The sequence below is a fragment of the Corapipo altera genome, unplaced genomic scaffold (assembly GCF_003945725.1).
Source record: "Corapipo altera isolate COAL_440 unplaced genomic scaffold, ASM394572v1 98, whole genome shotgun sequence".
Taxonomy (NCBI): domain Eukaryota; kingdom Metazoa; phylum Chordata; class Aves; order Passeriformes; family Pipridae; genus Corapipo; species Corapipo altera.
Genome location: NW_020884914.1, coordinates 386671 through 410615, shown reverse-complemented (window position 1 = coordinate 410615; position 23945 = coordinate 386671). Strand labels below are relative to the sequence as shown.

The following is a 23945-nucleotide window of genomic DNA, read 5'->3' as shown; positions in this document are numbered from 1 at the left end:
TCCACCAGCTGTTGACTCACTCATCATCTTTTTTTTTTCCTCAGGACATTAGAGTTGTTATGAGTATCAGTAGCTTTCCTGGTTTCAGCCTCTTTTGGTGAGAAGCTGTGAACAGACAATACTTGCAGCAGCAATCCTGACCCTGGATGCCTCTTCCTGGAGAAGACATCTCCACCTGAGCTCGTCTCACCTCATTTTAGGCACTAAACTGGGACATGTGAGTTAATGTGGAGTGACAGCTCCAGTAAGCATCTCTGGTAGGAACAGAGGGCAAGGCAGAAAGGCAGCTTGTACAAGGTGTCCTGCACCAATGTGGAAGGAGAAGCATTTTGGTCTTTAAATGCCAATAATTTACAGTATTGAATCCTTATATGCCTAAGGAGGAGGAAGGATCAAAGAATCAGCCCAACCACCACCTTCCCCAGTCTTGGCTAATGCAAAGTTGTCCCTGTGCACCCCATCTTGGAGGCACCCAATGCCCCCCTCCTAATCCAGCTGTGCTTCAAGAACCCTGGCTTTGGTCTGAGTCCAGCTCTCCAGAGCACCACCAGGAAAGCAGGGAGCAGGACGGTGCTTTACTGTCCACTCACAATGCTTGCACACACAGTCCTTGCTAAATCACAGCAAAATGGTGGAGAAATCCTTACTAGAGTGCACTAAACCCAGACAGTTTTATTCAAGATGCGCAACAGAAAAACACACAGGGGAAAAAAAATTAATTTTACTTTGTCTGGATAGTGCCTTACTTTGCAGTGTGGTACCAACCCCATCAGGAGCCTGGAGCCCCAGCTGATGGGAACTGGCAGGATTCCATGGCTTTCCAGTGAAGCCAAGCCAATGTAAAGACAGCTGCAGACTGGGTCCAAAATATGAAGCCACAGAAAAGGTTCCTCTAAATTATTGAAGACATACTTCTGGCTCCCATGACTGCTTTTACAGCTCCCTCTCTCCATTCAAAGCATCACCCACCCACCCGTTAAGCAGGATTATTTTCCTTTTCAATTGGACTTTGACTCAACAGCAAATTTAATTAACTGACCTAATGGACTAGAGCTGTGTATTGGAAAAAAGAAAAAAAAAAGAAAGAAAAAACAACTCCCAACAAAACACACAACAGAAAGAACCATTACTGCAGCAAAAAAAAAAAACCAAAACACCCAAGTTAAACCAAAACACCACAGCAGGAGCAGCCAGCCCAAGGACACCCACAGCAGTGCCATGCCCAAGCTGTGTGTCACCCTTCAGTCTGAGAGCAGCCAGGAAATCCTGCCCCACCGCTCTTCCAAAAAGCTCTGCACGTTCCTTCCCAGCTTTGGAGCCGCTGGGGACATTTCTGGCCTGGGATTATTTATTGCAACGTTCAAAGCAAGCAATATGTCACTTTGAAAGTGAAGCACCACTTACAAGGCTCACCGCTGAAATCCGACTGCATGATGTATGGTGATAATTCAGCCAACTTCCCATTGGCTTATTTTGAGACTACATCCCTTTGCACAGAAAAATTTAATCAGAGATCCACTCATTAATACTGACTTCATCCACTGTGGTGAGGAGCAGCATATTCCCCTCACCCTCCTGTCTGCACACAGCTGCTACTCTGTTTGCCTTTTCTGCTACTAGCAGGAAAAGTGGAAAACAAAGAATAGAGTGTTTCCCACCTGTCACAACATCACCTGATGGAAGCTTCCAAGAACAAACTCATCGCTGCACATGCAAGATACAGTCAGGGTGACATGCATGCAAAACAGTGATTAATTATAGATGTTTTGCTGAGGAAATTTCTGAGCATGAAGGGCAAAATTTAAATTACTGATCAGCATCACTTTTGTTCTAATATATTTGGAAACAAACTGATGGGTTGGAATTAGCCTCCTTGTACTAGCTTTGACACCTGTATCTGGCATGCAGAAAGTAAAATTAAAAAATACTTCAAAATACATCCTTTCTGAAGCAGATTCCATTCTTTTCATCAAAAAAGGGTGAGTTATGGGTGGAAAGTTGACAAAAAATGTGTTTGTGAAGCGTGAGAGCCCAGCGTGGTGGAGGAGTGTGGGTCGCACCATCCGGCCCCTCTGACCCTCCAGACAGCAAGATGGTCCAACCCTGCTCCTGATGGTGCCTGAGCTCCACAGCTCCATAGGCTGAATGAAACCACGGTGTGGGAGGGAAACCCACCCTTCATCAGGGTCCCTGCAGCCCTGCTCAAGATCTCTCTGCTGGGAAATGGCAGAGAATGCCACCAACCACAGCGGGTCCCTTGCCCAGTGCTGCTGCCCAGTCGGGGATCATCCTTGTGCTCTGCAACTCCTGCTCCCACCAGCACCTCGACTGCCAAGCTCTGCTCCTGGTTTTACGCCTCGAGAACAAAAATAGGAAATTCAGAAATTGTTTAAAAATAAGAATTCCTATCCCAGCCAAACATCTCCAGCACTGACAAAGCTCTTGAGTGAAGTCGGCTTGGGACTGCTCCTGGCCCACAGCCTGCATGGTCTGTGTCTGAGTCCACCTCAGCTGTGCCACACAGGGCTTGGCACTGAATCCCAGTCCTTCAGAAATAAAGGCATGAACAAACCTGCTTACAGAATAGGAGAGGTCAATGTGAAACACCTCCAGCTGCATCATCTCACCAGCAAACCATGTCAAATTTTTGCCAGTGCCTGGGCTCTGGGATCATTCATTACTGCCCTCTCATTCTTCTAATTTTTGACTTTGTGCCCAAGTTGGCTGTCACTGAGAAGTGCAATTAATGCTCCTGCTCTTCCTCTGCACAAAAGCATTCCAAATGGCACCAGTTAAGCCAGGATTGACACAGTGTGCTCCCAGCCAGCTCCAGCTGTTGGGTGGCAATGCTGGGAACAGCTTCTGCAGAGGACAGAGTGCAAATTAAGCTTCCCTGGAGACCCCAGTGATGGCCACCCCTTGCAGGGTGGCTACTGGGACAAACACTGCCCTGCATGGGCTCATCTGCACACCCATAACTGCTGCTTTGTTCACCCCAGAGACAACCATGACCATGCTGAGCCAGTAACACCACCACAATTACCTGTGAACACCAGGCTGGTATTCTCCAACTCTTCCTGTGGAACCTTGAAGCTGAAGGACTCATTGTAGAAGGGATCTATCGTGCCCCGCATGCAGGAGGTCTTCTTGGTTTTTGTTAATTTTAATCCATGAACAAGCTGAATTTTCACAAAGGGATCTGGCAAAAAGCACAAGGCACAGGCTCTGCATTACAGGCATTATGAGTCAGTATCCCTGTTCATGAAGGCTGGGCACTACAGGGATGGACCATGATGAGAAACAGCCTTTGGAAATGGTGGGGACTTGTACCCCCACACTGCTCCCACAGATTTGCAGTGGAGACGAAAGTCAGGCAGCTGGATTAAAAACAGTCCTTGACAAAACCACAGTTAATGACAGCCTTGATACAGACCAAGCACACTGTTCTTTTTGGAAAATGCCAATATTCTGGCAGCAGCAGTGGCTGGGGCAGGGAACATGGGAAAAACACCTGAGAACATAAGCATGAAGCAGTTACCAGCCAGCATGCTCAGAGCCAGCAGGGAGCACTGCCTACAGGTTGCCTTACAGAACACAAGGGGGGAACATTAAAGTTCCTGGTTCCTCACCTCACTTCACCTGGTACAGAGATTTTTACTTTAAATATGGCAAAGGTATTCACAGGGTAAGCGCTCCAAATACTTTCATTATTCTTGGTTATACATTTAAGATGAATATCCAGAGCCTTGTATTGAAAAGAACTGAGCACCAAATCTCCCTGGGTCCCCCACAAATTGCTGCCTCACCACTGATGTGCTTTAGAGGCACATATATATAATCTGTGCATGAGTAATGTGAGAAATGCACTGCCCTTTACCTGAACCTTGGCTCATGTCTGTCTGAAGGAGCTGTTTTGCTCTAATGATGTCCACGTTCAGTCTTCCCGCGCTGGGTAGATAGTTTAGTGACAACAGCAGCTCTCCCAGCTCCACTTCATTCTGCAAGGAAAAGGCAATGTGGAAATTTAGAACAGAGCTCAGAGTGGAAGGGAAGAGAAGGAAGAGAAATTAAATAAATCCCATTTGTCTAAGTGCCTGAAAAATGAATTTTAGTCACGCTCTGAACTGCAACCAAGAACCATCTGGTGGTTCCTCGTCCTAAGCAGAAACAAGAAAAAATACTATCCCCAAGTGAAAATTGTTCTTTAATCATTGATTCTTCCCCAGCTTTTCAGCAGCAATGCAAAGAGGACCTAAAAGGAGGTAGAAATACAAGGTCAGTAGTTTCTACCTGCTCCATTTAGAACGGTTCCAGGTGGTTCTTATCTTAGCCACGTGCAGAACATAAACCCATTTGAGAAGATATTATCTTTACTTCTCAGCCCCCAGGGACCACACCAGCCACTTGGGAAATTCAGGTATGCAGTGGTTAATGTATCCCTGGGTCACAAGAAAGCAGTTCAGAGGAGACATTCCCTCAACATCCAGCCATCTACCCAGAGACCATGGCACAGCCTGCCTGTGCCCTTGCTGTTCATCAGGCTGCACTACTGCCACAGCTCTGCTCCAATACAGCTGTGCAGCCATTATTTCTTTTCCTTCTACTTAATGATGCTTAAAACTAGTAATTAAAGAGCTGGAGAGCTGATATCACTACTCCTCTCCTGTCTCGCACGACCTGGCTCTGAGATGCTGTCATTGTCAGATGCAAAATACACACACTGAGGCAACTCTGGAGACTGAAAACACACCAGCCAGTCCAGGAAGGGCATTGATCCATCTGTCTTGTCCTGCCTCAGGTCCACACATGAGTGCAGAGCTAGTTCTTCATCCCAAATAGTCAAACAGTTCAAAACCAAACTAGATCAGGTGGTTACAGCCCATTTCCAAGAGGAAAAGGAATGGCAGTGGTATTGCAATCATAACAAAAGGCTTAAATATCTTTACTGATGCCCCATATATTAGATTACAGAAACCAGAAACTAAAGGGCTGGGTAGACAATAAAGTAAAAAGCTCTGAGACACAGTCGCAGCCTGAACTGACCCAAAGAACCAGGTTCATCAGCAGATGGGGCAGCACATAAGGCACAATCCCTGGCAAAGACATCAGTGGCTCAGGGAAACTGAGGCTGGGGCTGCTGGGAAACTCAACCAGTTTGTGGCTATTCAGCTGCAAGTGGAAAAGCACAATCTCCACTGGGCTCAGAAGAATCAGAGGGCTCAGACCAAACCCCAGTGGGCACTCAGGGAAAACCCTTGTGCCCTGCCAGGAGCAGCACAGCACCTCCTGCCTGGCTGGCCAGCAGCCTCCAACAGCTCCCACTGATGGCAGGTCACTTGGCTCCTTACCCAGCAAGCCAAGCACTAAAAGTGATGTCAGGTAATGGCATTAGAAGTTTTTCCCAAGACACTCGTTCATGCTTTTCAAGTGTGCCCATAATTCTGTTAATTATTTTAAGGGAAGGAACATGCACGCCCCACCTCCACAGAGGCCATGGCAGGATGGGTGTGCTCAGAGCCAGCAGGGAAGAGCAGCCCCACTGCAGGCAGCACCAGCAGCATTTGCAGCCATAACACAAGGTCTTTTCAGAAGGAAGCCCAGATCCCTGGATAGCTCACCTCCCGGGCAAGTGACTCAGCCTTTTCAAGGCACTTAATTCCAGCAGCCAACTGCCTGTGATATTATAAATGCATTATTTCCAGCTTAGCCACGAGGATCTGGGAAACATGCTTCAAATCCTGCCCTGGTGCCTGAGGGGACGTCAAGCACTCGAGAAAATTAATCAGTTGCCAATAGTCACCACACTTTCCTCCCTGGCACATCAGGCTGGCACTGCTCTGACTGTGCTGCTGCACCACATCCACCAGGATTCTGCTGCAGTCCCCTGCCGTCATTAGCAAGCAAGCAAAGAATTTACGGGTTGCCCCGAGAAGCAGGAGGTACAAGGCACACCTCCAAAACCTACGGGAGGTTTTAGTTCCCTATGCTTTCTCCGAAAAGCTTTGCTGATGTGACAGTCTTGCTCACCTGCACCTTGGAAACACTCTGTGCTGCTGTACCCACTGACCCCCGTGCCCATCCCCTTGTTCACAGGCATCTTCACCAGCATTAGGGCACGCTGTGCTGGGGGCAGCAGGCACAGAAGTGTGGCTCTCGCTCTGTCACACACACTGGAGCATCCCCAAACCTCAGGCTCACGCAGGGGCTGAGCTGAGAAAAGGGATCATGCACGAGAGGTGTCATCGGCACGCTGTTAAATGTAGGGCAAGGAAGTGCCTGAATTTTACGTTTCCTGGGTCTTTTCATCAGGAAACTAAAATGCTGTTGGTTTTGCCTTCAATATTTTGCTCACAGAAGGCAGCGTGCAGAGGTGCCCCTACGAACCCCTTGCTAAGGCATCATTTCAGTTGCCATTATTATGCTGATGACGTGCTGAATTCTGCCAAGATCCCAGATGACCCTGGAAAAGCAATTTCCTGTTTGATGAGATGCCGGGAGTGACACCAAGTCTGGGATGTCTGAGACTCTCCTGAAGCTCTGATTAACATTTCACTCCTGGCTGTTCCTCTCCACAGCTGTATTACACAGTCAGGTTGGATTTGCAGCCCTGGGCTCGCCTGTGATCCAGAACCTTCTGCAGTTACTGCCTGGGTTGAACCCAGAAATTTTGAAGCAGAATTCTTTTTTCTTCTTTTCTGTCATCTCTGAAACAAAAAGAGGCTCCCCCAAAGGAAGTTGAGCTTCTAACTCATGCCATTTGCACATCTTGTTCGGACCAGGGTAATTCCTTGCTCACAGCCCCCCAGACTGTTGTGCATTGCTATAACACCAGCAAAATTCTGCAGCTGAAACCCTCCCCAGTCCCCGATGGGAACCAGAGCACATTACATCAGCACAGACATCTATGCAACACTCCTAATGAAGTTTCAGATTGATTTTCTTCCTCAAGGTTATCTGTGATGATACCTCCAGGCACATTAAAAAACTGATGGTTTAGAACAGTTTGCTCTAACAGGTTTTCTACAGCATCCTGTGACACACAGCCATCATTTTGGGAAGGCTGAGCTATTAAGGATCAGAATCTGAAAAAAAACCCCAACTTACCAATGGATAAGAACAGTGTTTCCTACTTAAGGTATATTGAAAAGAGTCACAAAATCCCTTCTAAAGTGTAACTGTCTTTGCATCTGTTTGGACAGCCATAAGAAAGCCTCTGTTGTGCAAAAAGCTTTAGGAAGAAGATATTCTATGGAGAGGTTCTGCCCACAATGGGCAACCCCTCCTCTGGGCTCCTCCTCAGCAAAATACACCCCACAGCATCCCAGTCCTCTGCAGAAAGGGCAAGGAGCAAACAACACTGAGGGGAAAGGGTGAGGTGACTGAGACGACAGCTGGAAGCAGAAGAGACAGATAAGGATAAAGAGAAGACAATAAAGAAGAAAAATTGCTCAGTGATGGAGCTTTAAATACTGAAGAGAGAAAGGAGGAAAAATAACCCCAATGAAATGGAAAATACAGAGTGAAAGAAGGATGGTAGAATGTTATAATACAAAATAGGAAAACAAACATAGGTTAAGAGCTAACATGGCTGTCTGTCTCAGTTCCTACAACTCCAGTGACCTGAAGGGTGAGGGTATCCTTCCCTCTGCCAGGCTTTGCCCAGGGCATCTCCCACAATGGCCACAGGTGAACTGCCAGGTTGATTTCAGCATCCTGCTGCTGAGCAAGCTTGGCCCCACATAACCAATCCACATTCATCATCAGTGATTCTGCATCATTCCTTCAACTAAACAGCCACTAAGCTCTTGGATAGCTAAAAAAAGATGGAGAAAAAGGAAAAAAAACCCTGACAACATTCCCTTTCATATTTAATTTCCCATGACTGTCACAAAAATGGACCCCCATTTCACACTGATGCACACAGCCTTGAGCCAGCTGTTGTGCCAACTCTCAGTCTCTGTCTGTCCAGCACTTTCTGCCTGTATGAGACATGGGGATGGCATTAATTTCAATAATACACTGTGCTACCAAATGCAAGGCATCCTCCCCATTCCCCAAGGATGGTTCCTCCTCAGGGCTGCAATGGATAAGCCAAGGAACGTAGGCACCAAGAGTAAACCTGGTACATGCACAACTAGGGGCTTCCAAGCCACATGCCATAACCACCTGGCAGAGCAGATACCACTAACAGCCAAGGGAACGTTCTGAAATCAGTCACTACCTGAATTCCTTTCTCCCTTTTCCTCCCCAGCCAAGGCACTGTAAGAACAACAGTGCAGTACTTGTAGGCTCATCCCTGAGCTGGGGACGAAAAATTGCAAATCTGCCATGGCAAAGCCACTCTGTTTGTGGAGCACATACCATCTCGAACACAAGAACCGACAGGTCATTCTAGTGCACTCGTAGTATGAAGTTAAAAAAGCAAGTCCAATACATACTCCCTTTACTACAAAACTGGCTTAATTTGAGGGAAGGAATTTCATGCTATTTTCCCACCACAACCAGGCAAATTTTTTTTTCCTTTTGCAGAATGATCTCCAAGCTCTCATTACCGCTGGTCTAAAACATTTATTCCTGCCCACTCAAATCTGCCAAAAGAGAAATGAATCATATGTCAATAAAACTTGGGGTCCTGAACATGTGCTTCAGAATTAGTTTTAGTGGCGAAATGTGCGAATCTGAGCCCAGCTACAGCAGGGCCTGCCAACTTCATTCATGGTAATTAAGCAAAGCCACACACATTTCAGGGGATATTTAAGGAGCGCAGAGTGTTCCTATGGGGACTGGACTCAAGAGCCTTTCCATGAGCTTGAGAAAGGCATTAATTACCCTGCAAGAAAAAGCCTCCCAGAACTACCAAAGATAAAGAATTTGGCAATACCTGCACTGACATTTTCTGCAAGGAGTAAGTCCTTCTGCTTAGCTGCTGGCTTTGATGATACATTGGGCAGCAGTTCCCCAGTGCCTCTGCTTTGGACCCAACTCCACTAAGCACTGAATGCGTGACCCAAGCTCAGGGTGCTCACGTGCAGGTACAGCCTTCTGCCTGAGGCTGGACATCGAGTAGTTTATTGCACTGAGAGGACAGCCCACTGCTCACCCATACTCGGTTCTCTGACCATCCACTCCTGACACAACGAGCAGGGCAGTGCTGCACCGCCCACCTCGTTACAGCCAAGGTAAGTTCTCCAGCTGTTCATTCACAAGTAACTCCACCAGCTGGTAATGAAGATGATTCTCAATTAATGACAATGGGCTTTCGCCCATTAAGGAGCTAGCTGTACATCCCACCCACACCCCAAGATAAGGAGCTTATTTTGGTCCTGCTCACATTGGAGCCGGTGGAGCTGTTTGTTTGCTATAGAAGCTGGACCACGCCTCACCTGGGAGAAGCTCAGTGTCCCTGCTGACACTGCACACACCAAAAGATTCCTGTCATTCCCCTCCTTTTTCAGCTCACTGGTGCTGGCACAGTCCTGTACTAAGGCAGTGATCCAGCTCTGGACTTGATTGGGCTCAGCATGATGGTGGGACAAGGACTCAGCACTTGACTTTATCCACCCACTATGCCAATGGCTTCCAGGTGGAGACAGCAAGTGCAAAACCAGATGTTCTCCTTAGCCCATACCATTTGGCCACTTTCTCTGCTCTTCCACAAACCCTGCTGCCCTGCCACTCTCACCAGTATGAAGAGAAAACTTTCTCCACAGCTCCTGCCATCTGGATTCACTTTCCTCCCTCTCTCCAGCTCATGATGGTTCTGTCTATAAATTCCAGTTAAAAAAAAAAAAGAAAAAAGAAAAATTCACGTATTTTGTGCCTTTCATCTTTACATATCATGCCTATGACTGTCTATGTTTCTCTCCCTCTGGTTACTGGTTTTCCAAGCACCTGCTTCAGCATTTTCTCCAACCGGATCTTTTATCACTGCGGGGGTGCTGCCAGCTGCTGCTCCGTGTCACAGCCCGGGGGCAGCCAACCCAGACTGGCAAATTTTCCTCAAGTAATGATCAGAACTGCACCACAGCAGCTTTGTGTTGCTCTCCAGAATCCAAGGAGAGCAACCTTCTGCAAAATAAAGTGCTACTGCACGTAGATTTTTCTTTTTTGCCCCTGTCTATCACGATCTCACAACACAAAGCACACTTCAGCAGGCTCAGGTTCAGTCCAACAAGAAACTGATAAAGGCTGCCTGTCCCTCAGAGAACCTAGCAAAAAAATGAGAAGTATAAAAAAATTGTCAACATGTCAAATCTATCATTCCACAGGCAGGAGGTTCCAACTAATCATAAAAAACCCTCACAAATTTCTAGCACGAAGCATCACTGTTATTGAAAGACATTAAAATGCATTTTTTCAAAGCAATAAGCTTTACTGTTCTACTTCTTCCAGGATTTATTTTAACCCTTTGAACAATTAATTTAACTTCAGTTATCACTAAGATGAAATATACCTCACTAAATGAAAATCTTATCATTGAGAAAACATGGGAAGATGATACCAAACATCCTCCCAGGATGTCCTGTACAAGCACTGTTGTGCACTGTTGTTCCCTTTGCAGTAGCAGTCTGCCAGTTGAGGTAAAAAGAACAAGGAGCTATGAAAAGACCAAAACAAGGCTGTTTACTAATCAAGGCATGAAGGACTTTGCTTAAGTTTTTCCATATGATAGTAAGGAAATAAATTCAAAAGGATTCTAAGGTTAGGCCTGCCCATTCAAACAGAGTTTTCTCTTTCTCCTTCCTTTTATAAATATCAGAAATGACAACTTTTGCAAAAATAATTTATCTTGAATAGTGGTGAAGCAGACAGCACTGCTGAAAACAGCAGCAGCTTTCAATAAAACTTTGGAGAGGGGGAAAAGGAAGAGCTGGCTCTGAGCTTGGCACACAAAGGCAGAGATGATCTCGTCTAATCAAGGTCTGTATTAGCTGTGGAATGAGTCCATGTTACTCATAAAGAGATACATAATACAGGGAAGTATTTATCATGCAAAAGTAGGGGGTGGCAGGGAGAAACAAAACTGCATAGTGGGAATCACAGGAGGATAAGGGGATGCAAAGAGGAGAGCTCTGTCCTCAGATGCACAACACAGAGCCCGTGATGAACTGCTAATAGCAAAAATAAAAGGAAAAAATTGTTGCAGGCACTTGTAAATGAATATCTGGGGGAAAGGCTCAATGAGGGGAGCCCAGGGATATGGTTTAGTGGTGACCTTGGCAGTGCTGGGTTAACAGTTGGACTTGATGATCTTAAAGGTCTTTTCCAACCTAAACAATCCTGTGATTTTATGATTTTCCTTACAAATCACTTTGTAACACAACGATCCCCTTGTCCCTCACTGTCACTCTACTGAGCAAAGCAGATCTCACTGACACGAAGTCATGCCCTACATAAAGACACGTTCAGGGACCCCATGATTTTGATTTGTGCATAACTTTCAAAACTTTCCTTTTTTGCCTGAACATTGTTCAAGAAAATCCTGCAACACTCCTACAACTATTACAGCAAATCCAGTTGGCTCTCCTGCAGTTACCTGGAGTCTTGATCTTCCTTCCCTTTACACAATGCAGCAGGTCTGAGCAGGAGGTAAAAGCACTCCCAGCCCTGCTGTGCACACACAGAGAGGCCAAAGCAGAGTCAGAGTCCGAGCTGCCTTCACTCCTAAACACTGCCTGGGGGATTTCACTTCCACAAGTGCCTCATCACAAGTTTCAACTCCAAATCAGACTCTCAGACCCACACTGTAAATCAGTAATGAGGACAATGATTTACTGTTCATCTCATCTAATACCTCTGGCTATGCCACCCTTTTGTGAACACAAAAATCAAAGAAAATGTGAACCATACAACTTCACACAGGGTTTGATTCAGCAAAGGCTTTAAAACTTAAAAATTGCAATCCCAGAGCTGGCAAGGAACTGGGAGAGGCAACCTCATTACACCAACCTTGTGTGAAACTCCTGTCCTTAACACAAATATTTGAGATGCTGCTCAGACTACGCTCTTTGCTTGGCTTTTTACAGGGTTCTGTGCTTCTAGCTATGTGGGTGATACTGCTAATAGCAAATTTAGTCGTTAACCACGATCCCTGGTTGCAAAGCTCAGAGCTTTCCACTGAACAGCCCTTTACCTGGCTGGCAAGGAGATGACCCTTTCCTGAGAACAGAGGTAAAAGCACACAGGTCCTCTGCATCTCCTCTTCCCATCCCATTGCATGGTTGAATCTAGTTCAAAACACATACAACACGCCACTTGCATCAGACAAATATTTATGGCAAGTTTAGTTCCTTCAGGGACGTGATGAAAATAAATCTACCACTCCTGTGCAAATTTTTGCTCATGCATTATGCCACAAGTCTGTAGAGATTTCATCTTCTATATGCTTAATTGAATCAAATCATTACTGAACTGGCATCAGTGGTTCCCCTTGTGACCTCAAAGCACAGGCATGTTAACAACCACAGGAATGACCTGGGTGGGACAGTGTCCCTGCAGTGCCTGGGAATGAATGCAGGTCCCTGCAGTGACAAGAAACATCTCCCAAAGGTGCAGACCTCCAAAGCAGTCTTGAGTTGTTCTCATTTAAGCTGACACAGGATCTTTGGTCATGCCACCTCCTTTGAATATTAAAGACAGCTCCTCTACCTCACACTCTTATAAAACCAGTCATAGGCCCACATTATTCCAACCCAGCAGATTTTGTAGTAACAAGATGACAATGACTAATTAGAAACTGCATTACTTGCCAACAGGCAAAGGAACCGCAAAAAAAAAAAAAAAAAAAGAGAAAAATGGCATCAATAATCTGATAAATTCTGTTACCTGAGAACTAGGCACAAGGGCTTTCCACCAGTGTCCACCTTTCACAAGGTCTACATCGCTCAAGGGCATTGACACTTTGCCAATAACACAATGGCGTGAGAATTTGTCAAAATCCACTACAGTTAAAAGCAGAGTTCTTCTCTGGGCTTCTAAAAAGGGGATTTCAAATGTGTACCTCTCCTCAAACACCGGGTTCTGCGTTTTGCGTTTCACCCCAGTCTGCTTGGAGTTCTTCTGATCAGGAAGAAGGCAGATCTTCACGTAGGGGTTGGAGTGAGCCATGTCTTGCCTTGAACCATCATAAGAAATTGGAGGAGGCAGATCTTTAGCCTCGATGACTCTCACTATTAGATAATTATGCAACAGATCATACTGTGTGCTAAAATGCAGCATGCCCAGCTGATACTTTGACAAGATCTCCTCATCTGTCAAGGAGTCCATATCATCACTATTTGAGTCAAGAGAGTACAGTCTTGGTTCAAATTTTCTAAAATAGTCATCTGGGGTGTAGGTTTTCCGCAGGATAGTTGGCTGAACTATTTCTTTCTTAGCTCCTATTATTCCAAACTCGATAGGCTTAATGTCAATCAGCGGAGAACTTGGCCTCCTCGACTCTAGACCTAAACAAGAGAAATGCACAAATACGATTGTCAGAAACTCAACTGAAGCAATTACAGGTGCACATCAACTTCAGGTGCTTCTTTGGGTACAGCTGTCCTGTGCCTGTGCAATGCAGGCTCCACAGTGGGACTTTTCCCCATTGCACTGCCAACAATTAACAGCACCCTTAGCTACACCAAAGCACAAGCCCACCCACACTTTTCCCTCCCTGTCCATTTTCTCGTGCAATTACCACACATATGCTTCAGCAAGAAAAACAGGGCTGGTCCCTTCTACTGTGTTCCTGCAGAACAGGATGAGATTTGAATCAATGTACCTTCAACTTGACTTGATTCCCTGTCTAAAAGATGAAAGGGAAAGCACTACAGTTTGATTTTCTTTCCCACAAGAATTACATTAATGTTGGAAGGACGACCTTACTTGAAATCCGCCGCGTGAGGCTGTAAGTGGACCGTGATGTATCTGACGACGACCGCCTTCTGTCAGGGGAAACATCCTGAAGAGTGGGAGGCAGCTCGCTGATTGTATTATCAGAGTCTCCATCTTTGTCCTCATTTTGGCTGCTTATCCTGTTATAAGGAGAGACCTTTGGATGATTCAACCCAGTACAAGGAGTATATACAGAATAACAATGTGTTCTGGCATTCTGGGTCTAATCTAGGGTGCTCATCCCTGGATGCTGTGAGGTATCTCCTGATCTATCTGGCAAGCAAAAGGCTGAGCAACTGACTTCAAACCTATGTAAAAAACAGATTCTTTATCTTTCTGCCTGTCTTTCAAACAGAGTTTTATCAGTATTAAAGCACGACACAGGCCACAAAGGCACATGTAACTCAAATCTTGATCAGAAATATTATACTTGTCTCTAAGGAAAAAAAATAGGAAAACCAAAACCCCACAAACCACAAACCTCAAACAGCAGCTTACTGCTATAATTCACAGCTACACTTTGGAAGCACAGACTTTACCAGCAATGAACCATCACGGCAAACCTCTGTGATCAGATATCCCAAACCTACCACACACCTTTCAGTAAAATATGGTTTTGCAGGTATACAAGTAAAGTTTCAAAACTCGATCTTATAAACACAATTCATCAAGAGCTATTTGTTGACATGCCTTTTTAAATAATTGGCTGCTTTTTATCCACTCCTATAAACCAGACACAATTCTCACCAGACAGTAATTTTACTACCCAGGGGTCTTGGTGGGAGCAGGGAAGTTGGCAGGATCTAAATGACAAAGCAAATTTTGGTGAGAGCTGTAGCAGTTTTGAGAAGACTCAACAAAAGACTGGCATCACAGAGAAGTCCACGTGTAACTCCTGTTTCAGTGTGTTTAAATACATACACCTGCACACAAGTTGTTTTCGTATATAACAACATTCTGGTTGCAAGCCTCAACGTGTCACAGCTGCAGTGGCTCCAAACAGCAGTGAGGACCTCCCAACTTGACTGAAATAGAGCCAAGAGCAGAGAGTAATAACTACAGGAGATAAAGTCTCCAACTGCATGCTCAGAGGGGAGTGTTGCCGATGGAAATGAAATGACACAACGGTGCATGACGTGTGTGCATCTGTTTTGCATCATGCAAAACAGCTCATCCACGAGACAGAAAATAGCAGCAGATCACAAGGAAAGTGTCAGCATGAAATGAGCAAAGCAAAAGGGAATTCTGTGTGTTTTGCTTCCAATTCACCCTTTCTACGTGCATGGCTCAGCTGTGTATAAATGAAGTAAGTTGAATCATTTTCATTAGTAACCAATGACTGGAACCGAGCAAATCACATATTCTGCAAGAAGCAGTAAACTTGCAGAAAAGCCCCCCAAATATAAAAAAAAACAACGACCAAACCCCAAAAATCAACTGGAAATTCTTATCCAAACCCATGAAGTTCACAGCAGGTTCTTTGCAAATCTCACCAATTCAGACTCACACAACTCGTCTACACTAAAAAAAAAAAAAAATCTGTTAATAATCAAAACCAAACCCTATGCTAAAAGAGGCATACAATATTTGCACAGCTCTGCAACCCATTAAAGGCAGTCCAAATCATGCAGTTTGATATATAATCAGTACTTGGAACACAAATAGCTTTTCCATGTATAAATGCAGGTCTACACAATCACAGGTGGCATTTGGATATGCTTGTGTTTGAGAAGCAAATGCACAGAATGAGGCGAAGGCAGGGTGAAAAGGGAATCAGGAAGAGAGGCATTAAGGATGTTCTACAATGGGTAAACGTAATAGTGAGTTAATAACATACAGATGACCTTTAGTAAGGAAATTGCTACTGAGCCACAATAATTTTTCCTCAAATAAACTTTGGCTCTGGTTAAAGCAGCTCTGTTTCTGTTTAATCCGAACCTTTGGAAAGAGGAGTCTTGTCCTGATTTCAATTCAGCCTCACAGTGTGCACTGTTTATCTTTGGGGTTTGTGTAGAATATTCTGTAACAGTCAGCTCCAACATAAACCCTCATTCCCAGCCCATTTCTGCAGAGACCAGGATGCAAGTGCTCCTCATGAAATAACGAGAAGCCACCAGGCACTCAGATCAACACAACTGGACTAACTGCAGGAAGGGTGCTTTTTTTCCCCTAAGTTGCCACTGTAAAAAATTCAGAAAGTGAGAAAAATCCATAGTCTCCCAAGAGAAAGGGCTTTAACTTGCAGCTTTAACATCCCCTCCTGAATTTCCAGGACAATGAGGTGTCTCAGAGCTGCCAAAGGGAAAATCTATGGACAGAAAACAAAGGATGGGTCATTAAGCACAGGTATTCAGATGTTTGCTAGTTCACCAATGAGGACCATAAAAGCAGTTTTCTCCAGGGGAGTGGGTAAGGTGAGGAATGAACAAATTGCATTCTGCATTACACCAGTGTCCTGGGCTCATGAAGAAATGGCAAGATGGAAAGATCTCAGCTGAAAACTTAGATCTATTTTTAAAACACTTTCAGGCTGCAAGCAGGACAATAAATTGATTTGTTCCCAAATTCAATGCACGCATCCAAATGCAAAATACAGTGATATCAGATTCGTTTTTCCTTGCAGGGGTTTCCACTAACTCCAAAAGCTTCCTTTACAAAAATAAGAGTTAAAAAAAAAGAATGAGGGGTCAACTGGCATACACAAATCTCTGAGCACTTAAAAACATACCCATCAAACACCTTATTCTAAGACCAAGTCCAAATTCTTACTCTGCTCACACATCTAACTCCAGACATTGTTCTGTACCTCCAAAACCACATCTGGATATTTAAGAGCATAAGATTAACCCAGTGAAAACAGGAATCTTCTTTGGCTTCTGAATTCTGAGCCAACAGAGGCTGCACGGGATCATTTCCACCTTAAACCTGCACACACAAAAAGCTTGGCTCTCCTGTTCATCAGTGAGCAAAACATACCAAACCTGGCTCCTACCTTTTACTTTCTTTTCCTCTTCATCTTCCAGATTCTTTTTCCTCTACAGGTGCATTTTTTCTCCTCTTAATCACATGCCCTTGACTCTTTTATCTCTCCATATCTCCTCTGCTCTCTTTGTCCTCCTCACTTAAATAATTTATGGGTTCCCTCACTGTTTTCCAACAAAATCACCCTGGAAGCGTAAATTATTGTCACATTCCCTGGCATTACCCTGAGTTCATCTCAGCTCAAGAAGAGGAGCCCACTGCCCTTTGAAGCAAGCAAAGCCTGATCTCCAGCTTCTAAACCAATGTGTATTACAGGCATCCTCAGAAATCCCAGGATTTGCAACAGTGCCACAGGAGATGGTGACTTCAGTGATCCCAAGGCATGGCAATGTCCCTGTACCCTCAATAAGCAAAGCTTATTCTCTCCTGTGTCCTCCTCTTTGGTGCCTGCTGCCCCTCTCAGGCATTATCTCTGGGAACTCACCTTCTCTCAGCATTTAGGGAGACCTTAACTGCATCAAATCACCTGAAACCAGATGGAAAGATGGATATGTGGCCTGGGCTGGGGTCCCAGGGACTCTTCCCAGGGTTGTGAGTGTCCATAGGTGAAGAATAAAGCACAACAGGGTTGAAGAACCAGGTTGTTTTTTTCCAGAGTATGTTGTCTTCTGCTTATGACCATTCCAGTAAGTTACTGTAGGGGCTTTCAGACAGAGAAGGACTGGGGGGGAACAATACAAGCTGGAGAAAGCATTTTATGAGTCCAAAGGTCTCATGTTCACTATCTGTGGCAGAGTCCAACTCATCTGCAAAGCCACCATACCTCTAAGTTTTGAGATAAGAACAGAGCTTCAGTGCCCACAATGCCCCTTTAGCCACACAGAAGGATCCAGGAGTCATAAACTAAACCATGGTACAATCACCCCACACCTCCAAATACACAAGATGTCCCTTCTGCTACTCAGCACACTAGACAAACTCTGAATCACCCTCTCACTACAAGCCCAGCTACTTGTTCCCAAGATGTAATTGCTCCTGTACCAATCTTTCCACGTCCAATACTGCAACCTCATCACTGTGCTCTCCTGTGCGTGATGCTTTCCTATTTAGCATTGATTTTGTTTCCATTCCCCATTAATTGCAGGTGAATCCATTTCTGGGCATATATCACACTCTTAAATATGCTGCTTCACATTTAAAAACCACTCTAACACATCTTGAACAGCTCTATTTTTATTGCTTCAGTATTAATTACCATCCTATTCTACCTGGATTCAAAAGAGTACACAGACAAGACTGCGATTTAAACATGAGAATTTATTTCATGCAGCACCAAGACATGAACCTTCCAGCCCTGAGACAGAGCAACAGTAGGTACTCACAGGAGTGGGTAAAATCACCTGAGTGTCTCAGTGCCTAGGTACCAAACTCTGAGCATCATATGATGCACTTAAGAGGCAAATTCTGTGTCACAAATTCTGGACACGCTGTCCATCAAACAGTCTGCTCCCACAAAAGACAGCCCAGCCCAGCTGACAACACAGCCACTAAAACACTGGAGAGCTCTGCTCCCTTCTTAGTTTCATTAATGCCTCCACAGGGTCACCTCTGTGCCACAGATTCCCAGCTGAGAGGGAGTAAAACAGAGAAGACTACACTGACTTCCTTTGTAATGGATTTGCAAATACACTGATCAGAGTTCCAGACAGAACCTGATGCTGGTGCTTTGGTTCATTAATGATTTGAGAAGAAATCTTGAAGAGTCCTAAGGTGACGCAGGAGATCAAGTCCTGCTAAATGAAACTTTAAATGAATTTCCCCTTCAGAGCTATGCCTTTCATGTGCCTATATGATAACCACCTTCACGCTAGGATAAGAAAATATTTCAAAACAACCTCATCAGCATTTCAGCCAAGTTGAAGTGCTCCAAAGGGCTGGTCCATTTGAGGAGGAAATAGGACTGAAGATGAAAGGCATCTTTAGAAAAGGGTGCACAGCTAAACTAGCTATCAGCTTGCTATGCCAGCTGACAAAACAACTTCTGTCTTACCCATCAGAAAAGGTTTTTACAAAGACTAACCTTGCTATTTGAGTTACCAGAGCTGCCCTTTGTCACCTTGCTGTGAGTAGCCTGCGTTCCCACCCTCAGGAGGTTCCTCCTTTCTAAGTGGCACCCTCTGAATGTCCCACTGCACCAACACTCTCATTGCAGCTGAGCAGTCCTTGGGTAAAGCTAGGAAATCGTGCATCTAAACTTACAGCCAGGCTGGAGTTTGAGCAGGAAAAGGTCCCAGGATTTCAACTTCATCTTCATTTGTTTGACAACAGCTACAGTCGAAACACTTCTGACAGCAATTTCTGCAAGTCCACCGGCACAGCAAGAGATCCGAGATTCTAGCGAGCAGACCCTGAAGCCATTGGAAACCAAAGTACAACATTACAACCCATCAATAGCTATGGAGAAAAAACATTCAGCTGTATTTATGTTTGTGTTTCTGCAACAGAACATTAAGAACTGTATTTATTTCAGCTATACCAACAGACAAGTGCTACACAGTTACCAGCCCAACTCCACCGATGCCATAACAAGGCAGGGAAATAAGCATTCTCCACAGGTATTTTCCCTCTAGTAGAGATTTATTATTATGTAGGTTGGCAAGAGAGTGATTTACAAAACACTGTGGTGTAGCAACATGCCAGAGTAGAAACATGCATATTCCTTCATGAACATCAACAAACTAATAGATCAGCAAACATACAACAGAAGGAATTAAAAACAGAAGGTAAGTGAAAGCTCCAGTTTAATCCAGCAAGGATCTATTTAATTAACACAGCAGTGTGAACACACCTGGTCCCTGCAGATGTACCAGTATGTAACATTTGTATGATCCATACACATACAGCATTACAGCCCAACAAACTGGCCCCTAAAATGGATTAGCCAAAGCACACTATCCATGTCTCCCCTCTGCTATGATGATTATGATATTTTTAAAAAGAAGTTAGTTGACCCAGAAAAATACTTCATTTCTTAGGCTTCCATGATGGCACTGGCAGCACCACCTGTAACAGTGCTCCTCTGCTGTGACAACCAGGCTTGTGAACTCCCCACCAGAGGGGCAGCAGCCTGTGGCCCCACCTTCACGCCATCCCTACAGCCTTCCCTCTGCTTCAAAGCTCTGCTTGCTTGGAGAGGAGCAGAGAGATAAACTTTAGCCCATTTCCCACCCACACCAACCCCAAGTTCTGTAGTTCATGCAAAGGCTCATTAAGCAGCACAAGGGCACTGCTAAGAAAGGGGCACGGGGGAGACACAGCTGCCAGGGCACACCTGCATGCAGGGTCAAACAGCATTACAACTGTGTGTGACCTTGAAATGTTCCTAAGAAGCTGAAGAAATAAAGCATATGATATTTTCTCCACAGATATCTCCCCAAAATACTCAAGACATTTGCATATTCATGAGTGTACAGATACAAGGGCATTACCACACCACGAGGGGTTTCCTTGGAGGAACTGATCTACAGAGAAGACTCCTCAGAAACATGTCTTTCTGCTCCAGTAAAACACATATTTCTTTCCATAAACAAAATCTGGGCATTGAAAAACAAAAATTACCAGCCCAAAATGTGGTGCAGTACTTATATCTAGGACATCAGCAGAGAGTCAGAAAATACGAGACAATCCCCTCAGGATGGTGCGAGGAGACAGAGTGGGGAGTGAATCATCAGATTAACTCACCTCATTTATTGGTTCCAACTGTCCTTTTAGACATCCAGAATGAAGCAAAGGGAAACAAAATGAAAAAGACAAAAACAGGTTAGCAATGCTCAAATAACTTTAAATTTTCTGCCATGACATGCCCCAGCCTGGGATAAGCTTGAATTTCTGGCAAGACAGTACCCTGTAGATATTAGAGGAAGGAGAAGTCTCCTGACAGGGCATCAGTTTCTGCTGTTTCCAGTCCTTCTCCACCAAGCTTACTCTGCTTCTCCTTCCCCAGGAGCGAAATTCCCAAATCCATCCTGGAGCATCAGAGTCCTGCTCACTGCTCCTTGCAAAGGGGGTATCACAAGTAACCACTTCTTATATTTTCTTTAATAACCTGTCTCTAATTGCAGGAACTACTTGCTGCTGACAGTAGACCACATCAAAATTTTCCAGTGGAAAAAAAAAGGCTTTTCTCCAGATTCAGCCCATATCCATGCAGCTTCAATGCCAACTTGTTGCAGTAACGTTTCTAGGAAGGGATACAGACTGAATACTCTCCATTATGTACACATCACTGGGCACCTTCAGCCTCATTCTCAGATGTGAGTTGAAGAATACATAACACGGAAGTTAAATGCTTGAGCCACACACTCCAAAAATCCATGCTGCAGCCACCTGCCCCAAATCACAGACAAGAAGTCATCACAAACCAGTGTTTTATTAACAAAGCCACCCTTGCAACGTTATACTTGACTCATTTCATTTATAGTTGGAGACTTAGTAGCATTTCTGATGCCTGCTGAAATATCTTTCCTATCGCATTCCCTTGATAATGCCTAAAAGTTTCCTAATTGTCCTGGATGTCTTTCTATAGGTGGAATCTCTAAAAAACAAACCCAAACAACACAAAACCACAGAACAGAACAAAACAAAACCGAAACAAACAAAAAACCCCCAAACTTCATTCTACTCTTCCACGTGTAGAAACCGGTTCCTAGCTTTATGCTCATGACAGGGGCAAGACCAGCCTTTTATAAAGAAGCTGGGATGTAGAGGTTCCAAGAACTCTCCCGTGGATCACATTTTGGTGCAAGTCTCCCTTTTAAACTTCTTGGAAGCCACTGCTTGCCAAACAGGCCACCACTTGTTAGAAGTACAAACTAAAATACTAGAAAAGCTGAAGTGCAATATGACAAGACAGCGATTACAGATAACCATGGACCAACTGTTTAAGAAAACTGTAAATGGTTTAAAGGGCTTTGTCATTCCTTATTAATGCAAAGTTGCAGTCAAAGCTACAGTGGTTTAACAAAGCTGCAAGGAGGATATTTAAATTGCTCTAAAACAAAGCAGTTGGATCCATGCCACTCACTCCAATGCCGTAGCACGTGCCATGAGAAGAAATTGGCTTTTCCAAGTGACCCACAGGGATGCACGGCAGGCTAGTGTTAAACAGCCCTCCTGGTCACCATCAGTCACCAGTGACATGAACCCAGCCCTGTGTGCCACCAGCCCAAGGGCACACATAGCTGCCCCAAAAGTACCATGATAAGTGAGCCTGTGACCACCCACAAATCTCCACCAGGAAACAGGAGGGCAGGGGTAAGAACTAGACATTATAGTGCTGGAGAGGTAAACAAGTCACCAGCACCATACAGGGCTGAAATGCAGGGCCCATGAAAGGAAAGCAAACACGACCACCTGTTCATCCACCTCGCTCACACCAGGCAGGTGGGTCAGGGCTGGGGAGGGGCAGATGTTTAGGGAAGGATGCAGCAGTGAGCTGGTGCTGGGGGATCCCTGAGAGCACAGCTGCTGCAATGTACTCAGCAACCCCCGGAGAAGAGCCCAACCCCTGGGGTCAGGGAGTCATGCCCTGCAACGTCATTCCAAGCTGGCCGAGCAGAGAACAACCCAGATGGGAGTCTCCAGCCCCGAGTGAACCCTCATCGAGGGCCAAGTGCACCCCTGTGCCGAGGCTGAGTGCGAGGCAGGGCTTCATCTCCACACCCTGCTGCAGGGGCCCAGTCCCAGAGTCTGCCCTGGCCTGGGTGGGGGTCCCCCGCTCCAAGTCAGCACAGACGCCAATCCCAACCGGGTCCACAGACCAGCGTCAACACGCCACGGTGGCAGTGCTCCTGGGGATCCTGCAGCAGGGTGGAGTCCTCACTGGTGGCAGACTGTATTGTGCCCCTGCAGTTACACCCCAGGAAAGGCTCACAAGCTCCATCGCAGTGAACACCACAGCCTGGGGACAGTACAGTCACCATGACTGACACCGCGGTGTGGGGATAACGCGGTGTTGCTGCTGAGTCCCCATCCGGGTAGCCCACCTTGTACCCACGGGCCCCGACGGCCGTGCTGCCGAAGGCAGTGCCGTGTCCGGCCCCACTCGAGACCCCCACCGAGCCAGGGGGCTCCGGGAGCCCCGAAGGACACCTCCGGTGGGGTCCAGCCGGGGCAGCTCCCTCAGCACCCCCGCTCCCACCCGGCGGGCGCGGCGGTGGCTCAGCCCCGAGCGGGAGGGAACGGGGGGGACGGCGAGGCGGGTGGAGGGGGACGCGGCCCCGCGGGACGGGGGTGCCGAGTGGCGTCGGTAGCGGGGTCTGTAGCAGCGCCCGGCCGGCCTGCGAGGCTGGAGATGCCCCGCTCGTGTTCATCACGAACTGGGCGGCTGCGCTCGGAGCAACGGGTGAGAAACGGGCGTCTCGGGGGTCTCTCAGGGTCTGAACAAGCCCGACAACAATTCAGCCCACACCGCTGGGTGAGCCCATCCATCACCCCGCAGCCCGCGGCTCCCCGCAGCCCAGGGCGCCTGTGCCTCGCACCCCGCGGGTGCCCCCCACCCCGCCAGACTGTGCCCAGGCTGGAGGGGCCCATCGCATCTGTCTGCCCGCGGGGTTCAGCATCCTCTTCCCTCCAAGAAGTCCTTGTGCAAAATCAGGACTCCCACGTCTCCGGGGCCATCCCGCTCCCCCGGCAGAGAGGAGAGAGGCCCGAGGGCTGCTCGCCAACCCCGCGGGGATCCGCTCCCGCCCCGGCGCCTCGGGAGCAACAGCTGCCGGCCCCGCTCCTGCCCCGGCCCCGCCTGGCCCCTCGCCGGGAGCCGCTGTCGCCGCCGGGAACTCCTCCCCAGAAGTTCCCCCGAAGTTGTGCACCCGCACCGGGCACGGAGCACGGGGGGATGAGGGGGGCCCGCCGCGGCACCGCACGCGTCCCGCAGACGCCCCAGACGCCCCGCCATCCCCAGGGATGAGCGGCGGCCCGGGGGCTCCGCACCCACCTGGATGTACGCCATGGCTCCGCGGGCGCGCCCGGCGCCTCCCGCCGCGCGGCTCCACCCGCGCCCGCCGCGCAGCAGCCGCAGCGGCACCGGC

At 46.6% G+C, this 23945-nt stretch overlaps 1 protein-coding gene across 1 annotated transcript in view; it reads right to left on the bottom strand.

Annotated features, from left to right (window-relative positions):
- The window catches only part of SYT17 (synaptotagmin 17), a 34008-nt gene extending 10106 nt beyond the window's left edge, over positions 1–23902 (bottom strand). Inside the window, exons 1-7 of the mRNA XM_027655080.1 lie at positions 23852–23902; positions 20599–20616; positions 19117–19265; positions 13867–14015; positions 12826–13445; positions 3878–3998; positions 3044–3199 (exon numbers count right to left, since the gene is read on the bottom strand). Coding sequence (XP_027510881.1) covers positions 3044–3199; positions 3878–3998; positions 12826–13445; positions 13867–14015; positions 19117–19265; positions 20599–20616; positions 23852–23866 — 1228 coding nt within the window. The 5' untranslated portion in view covers positions 23867–23902. The remainder of the gene's footprint in view (positions 1–3043; positions 3200–3877; positions 3999–12825; positions 13446–13866; positions 14016–19116; positions 19266–20598; positions 20617–23851) is intronic.
- Positions 23903–23945: the final 43 nt, after the last annotated feature.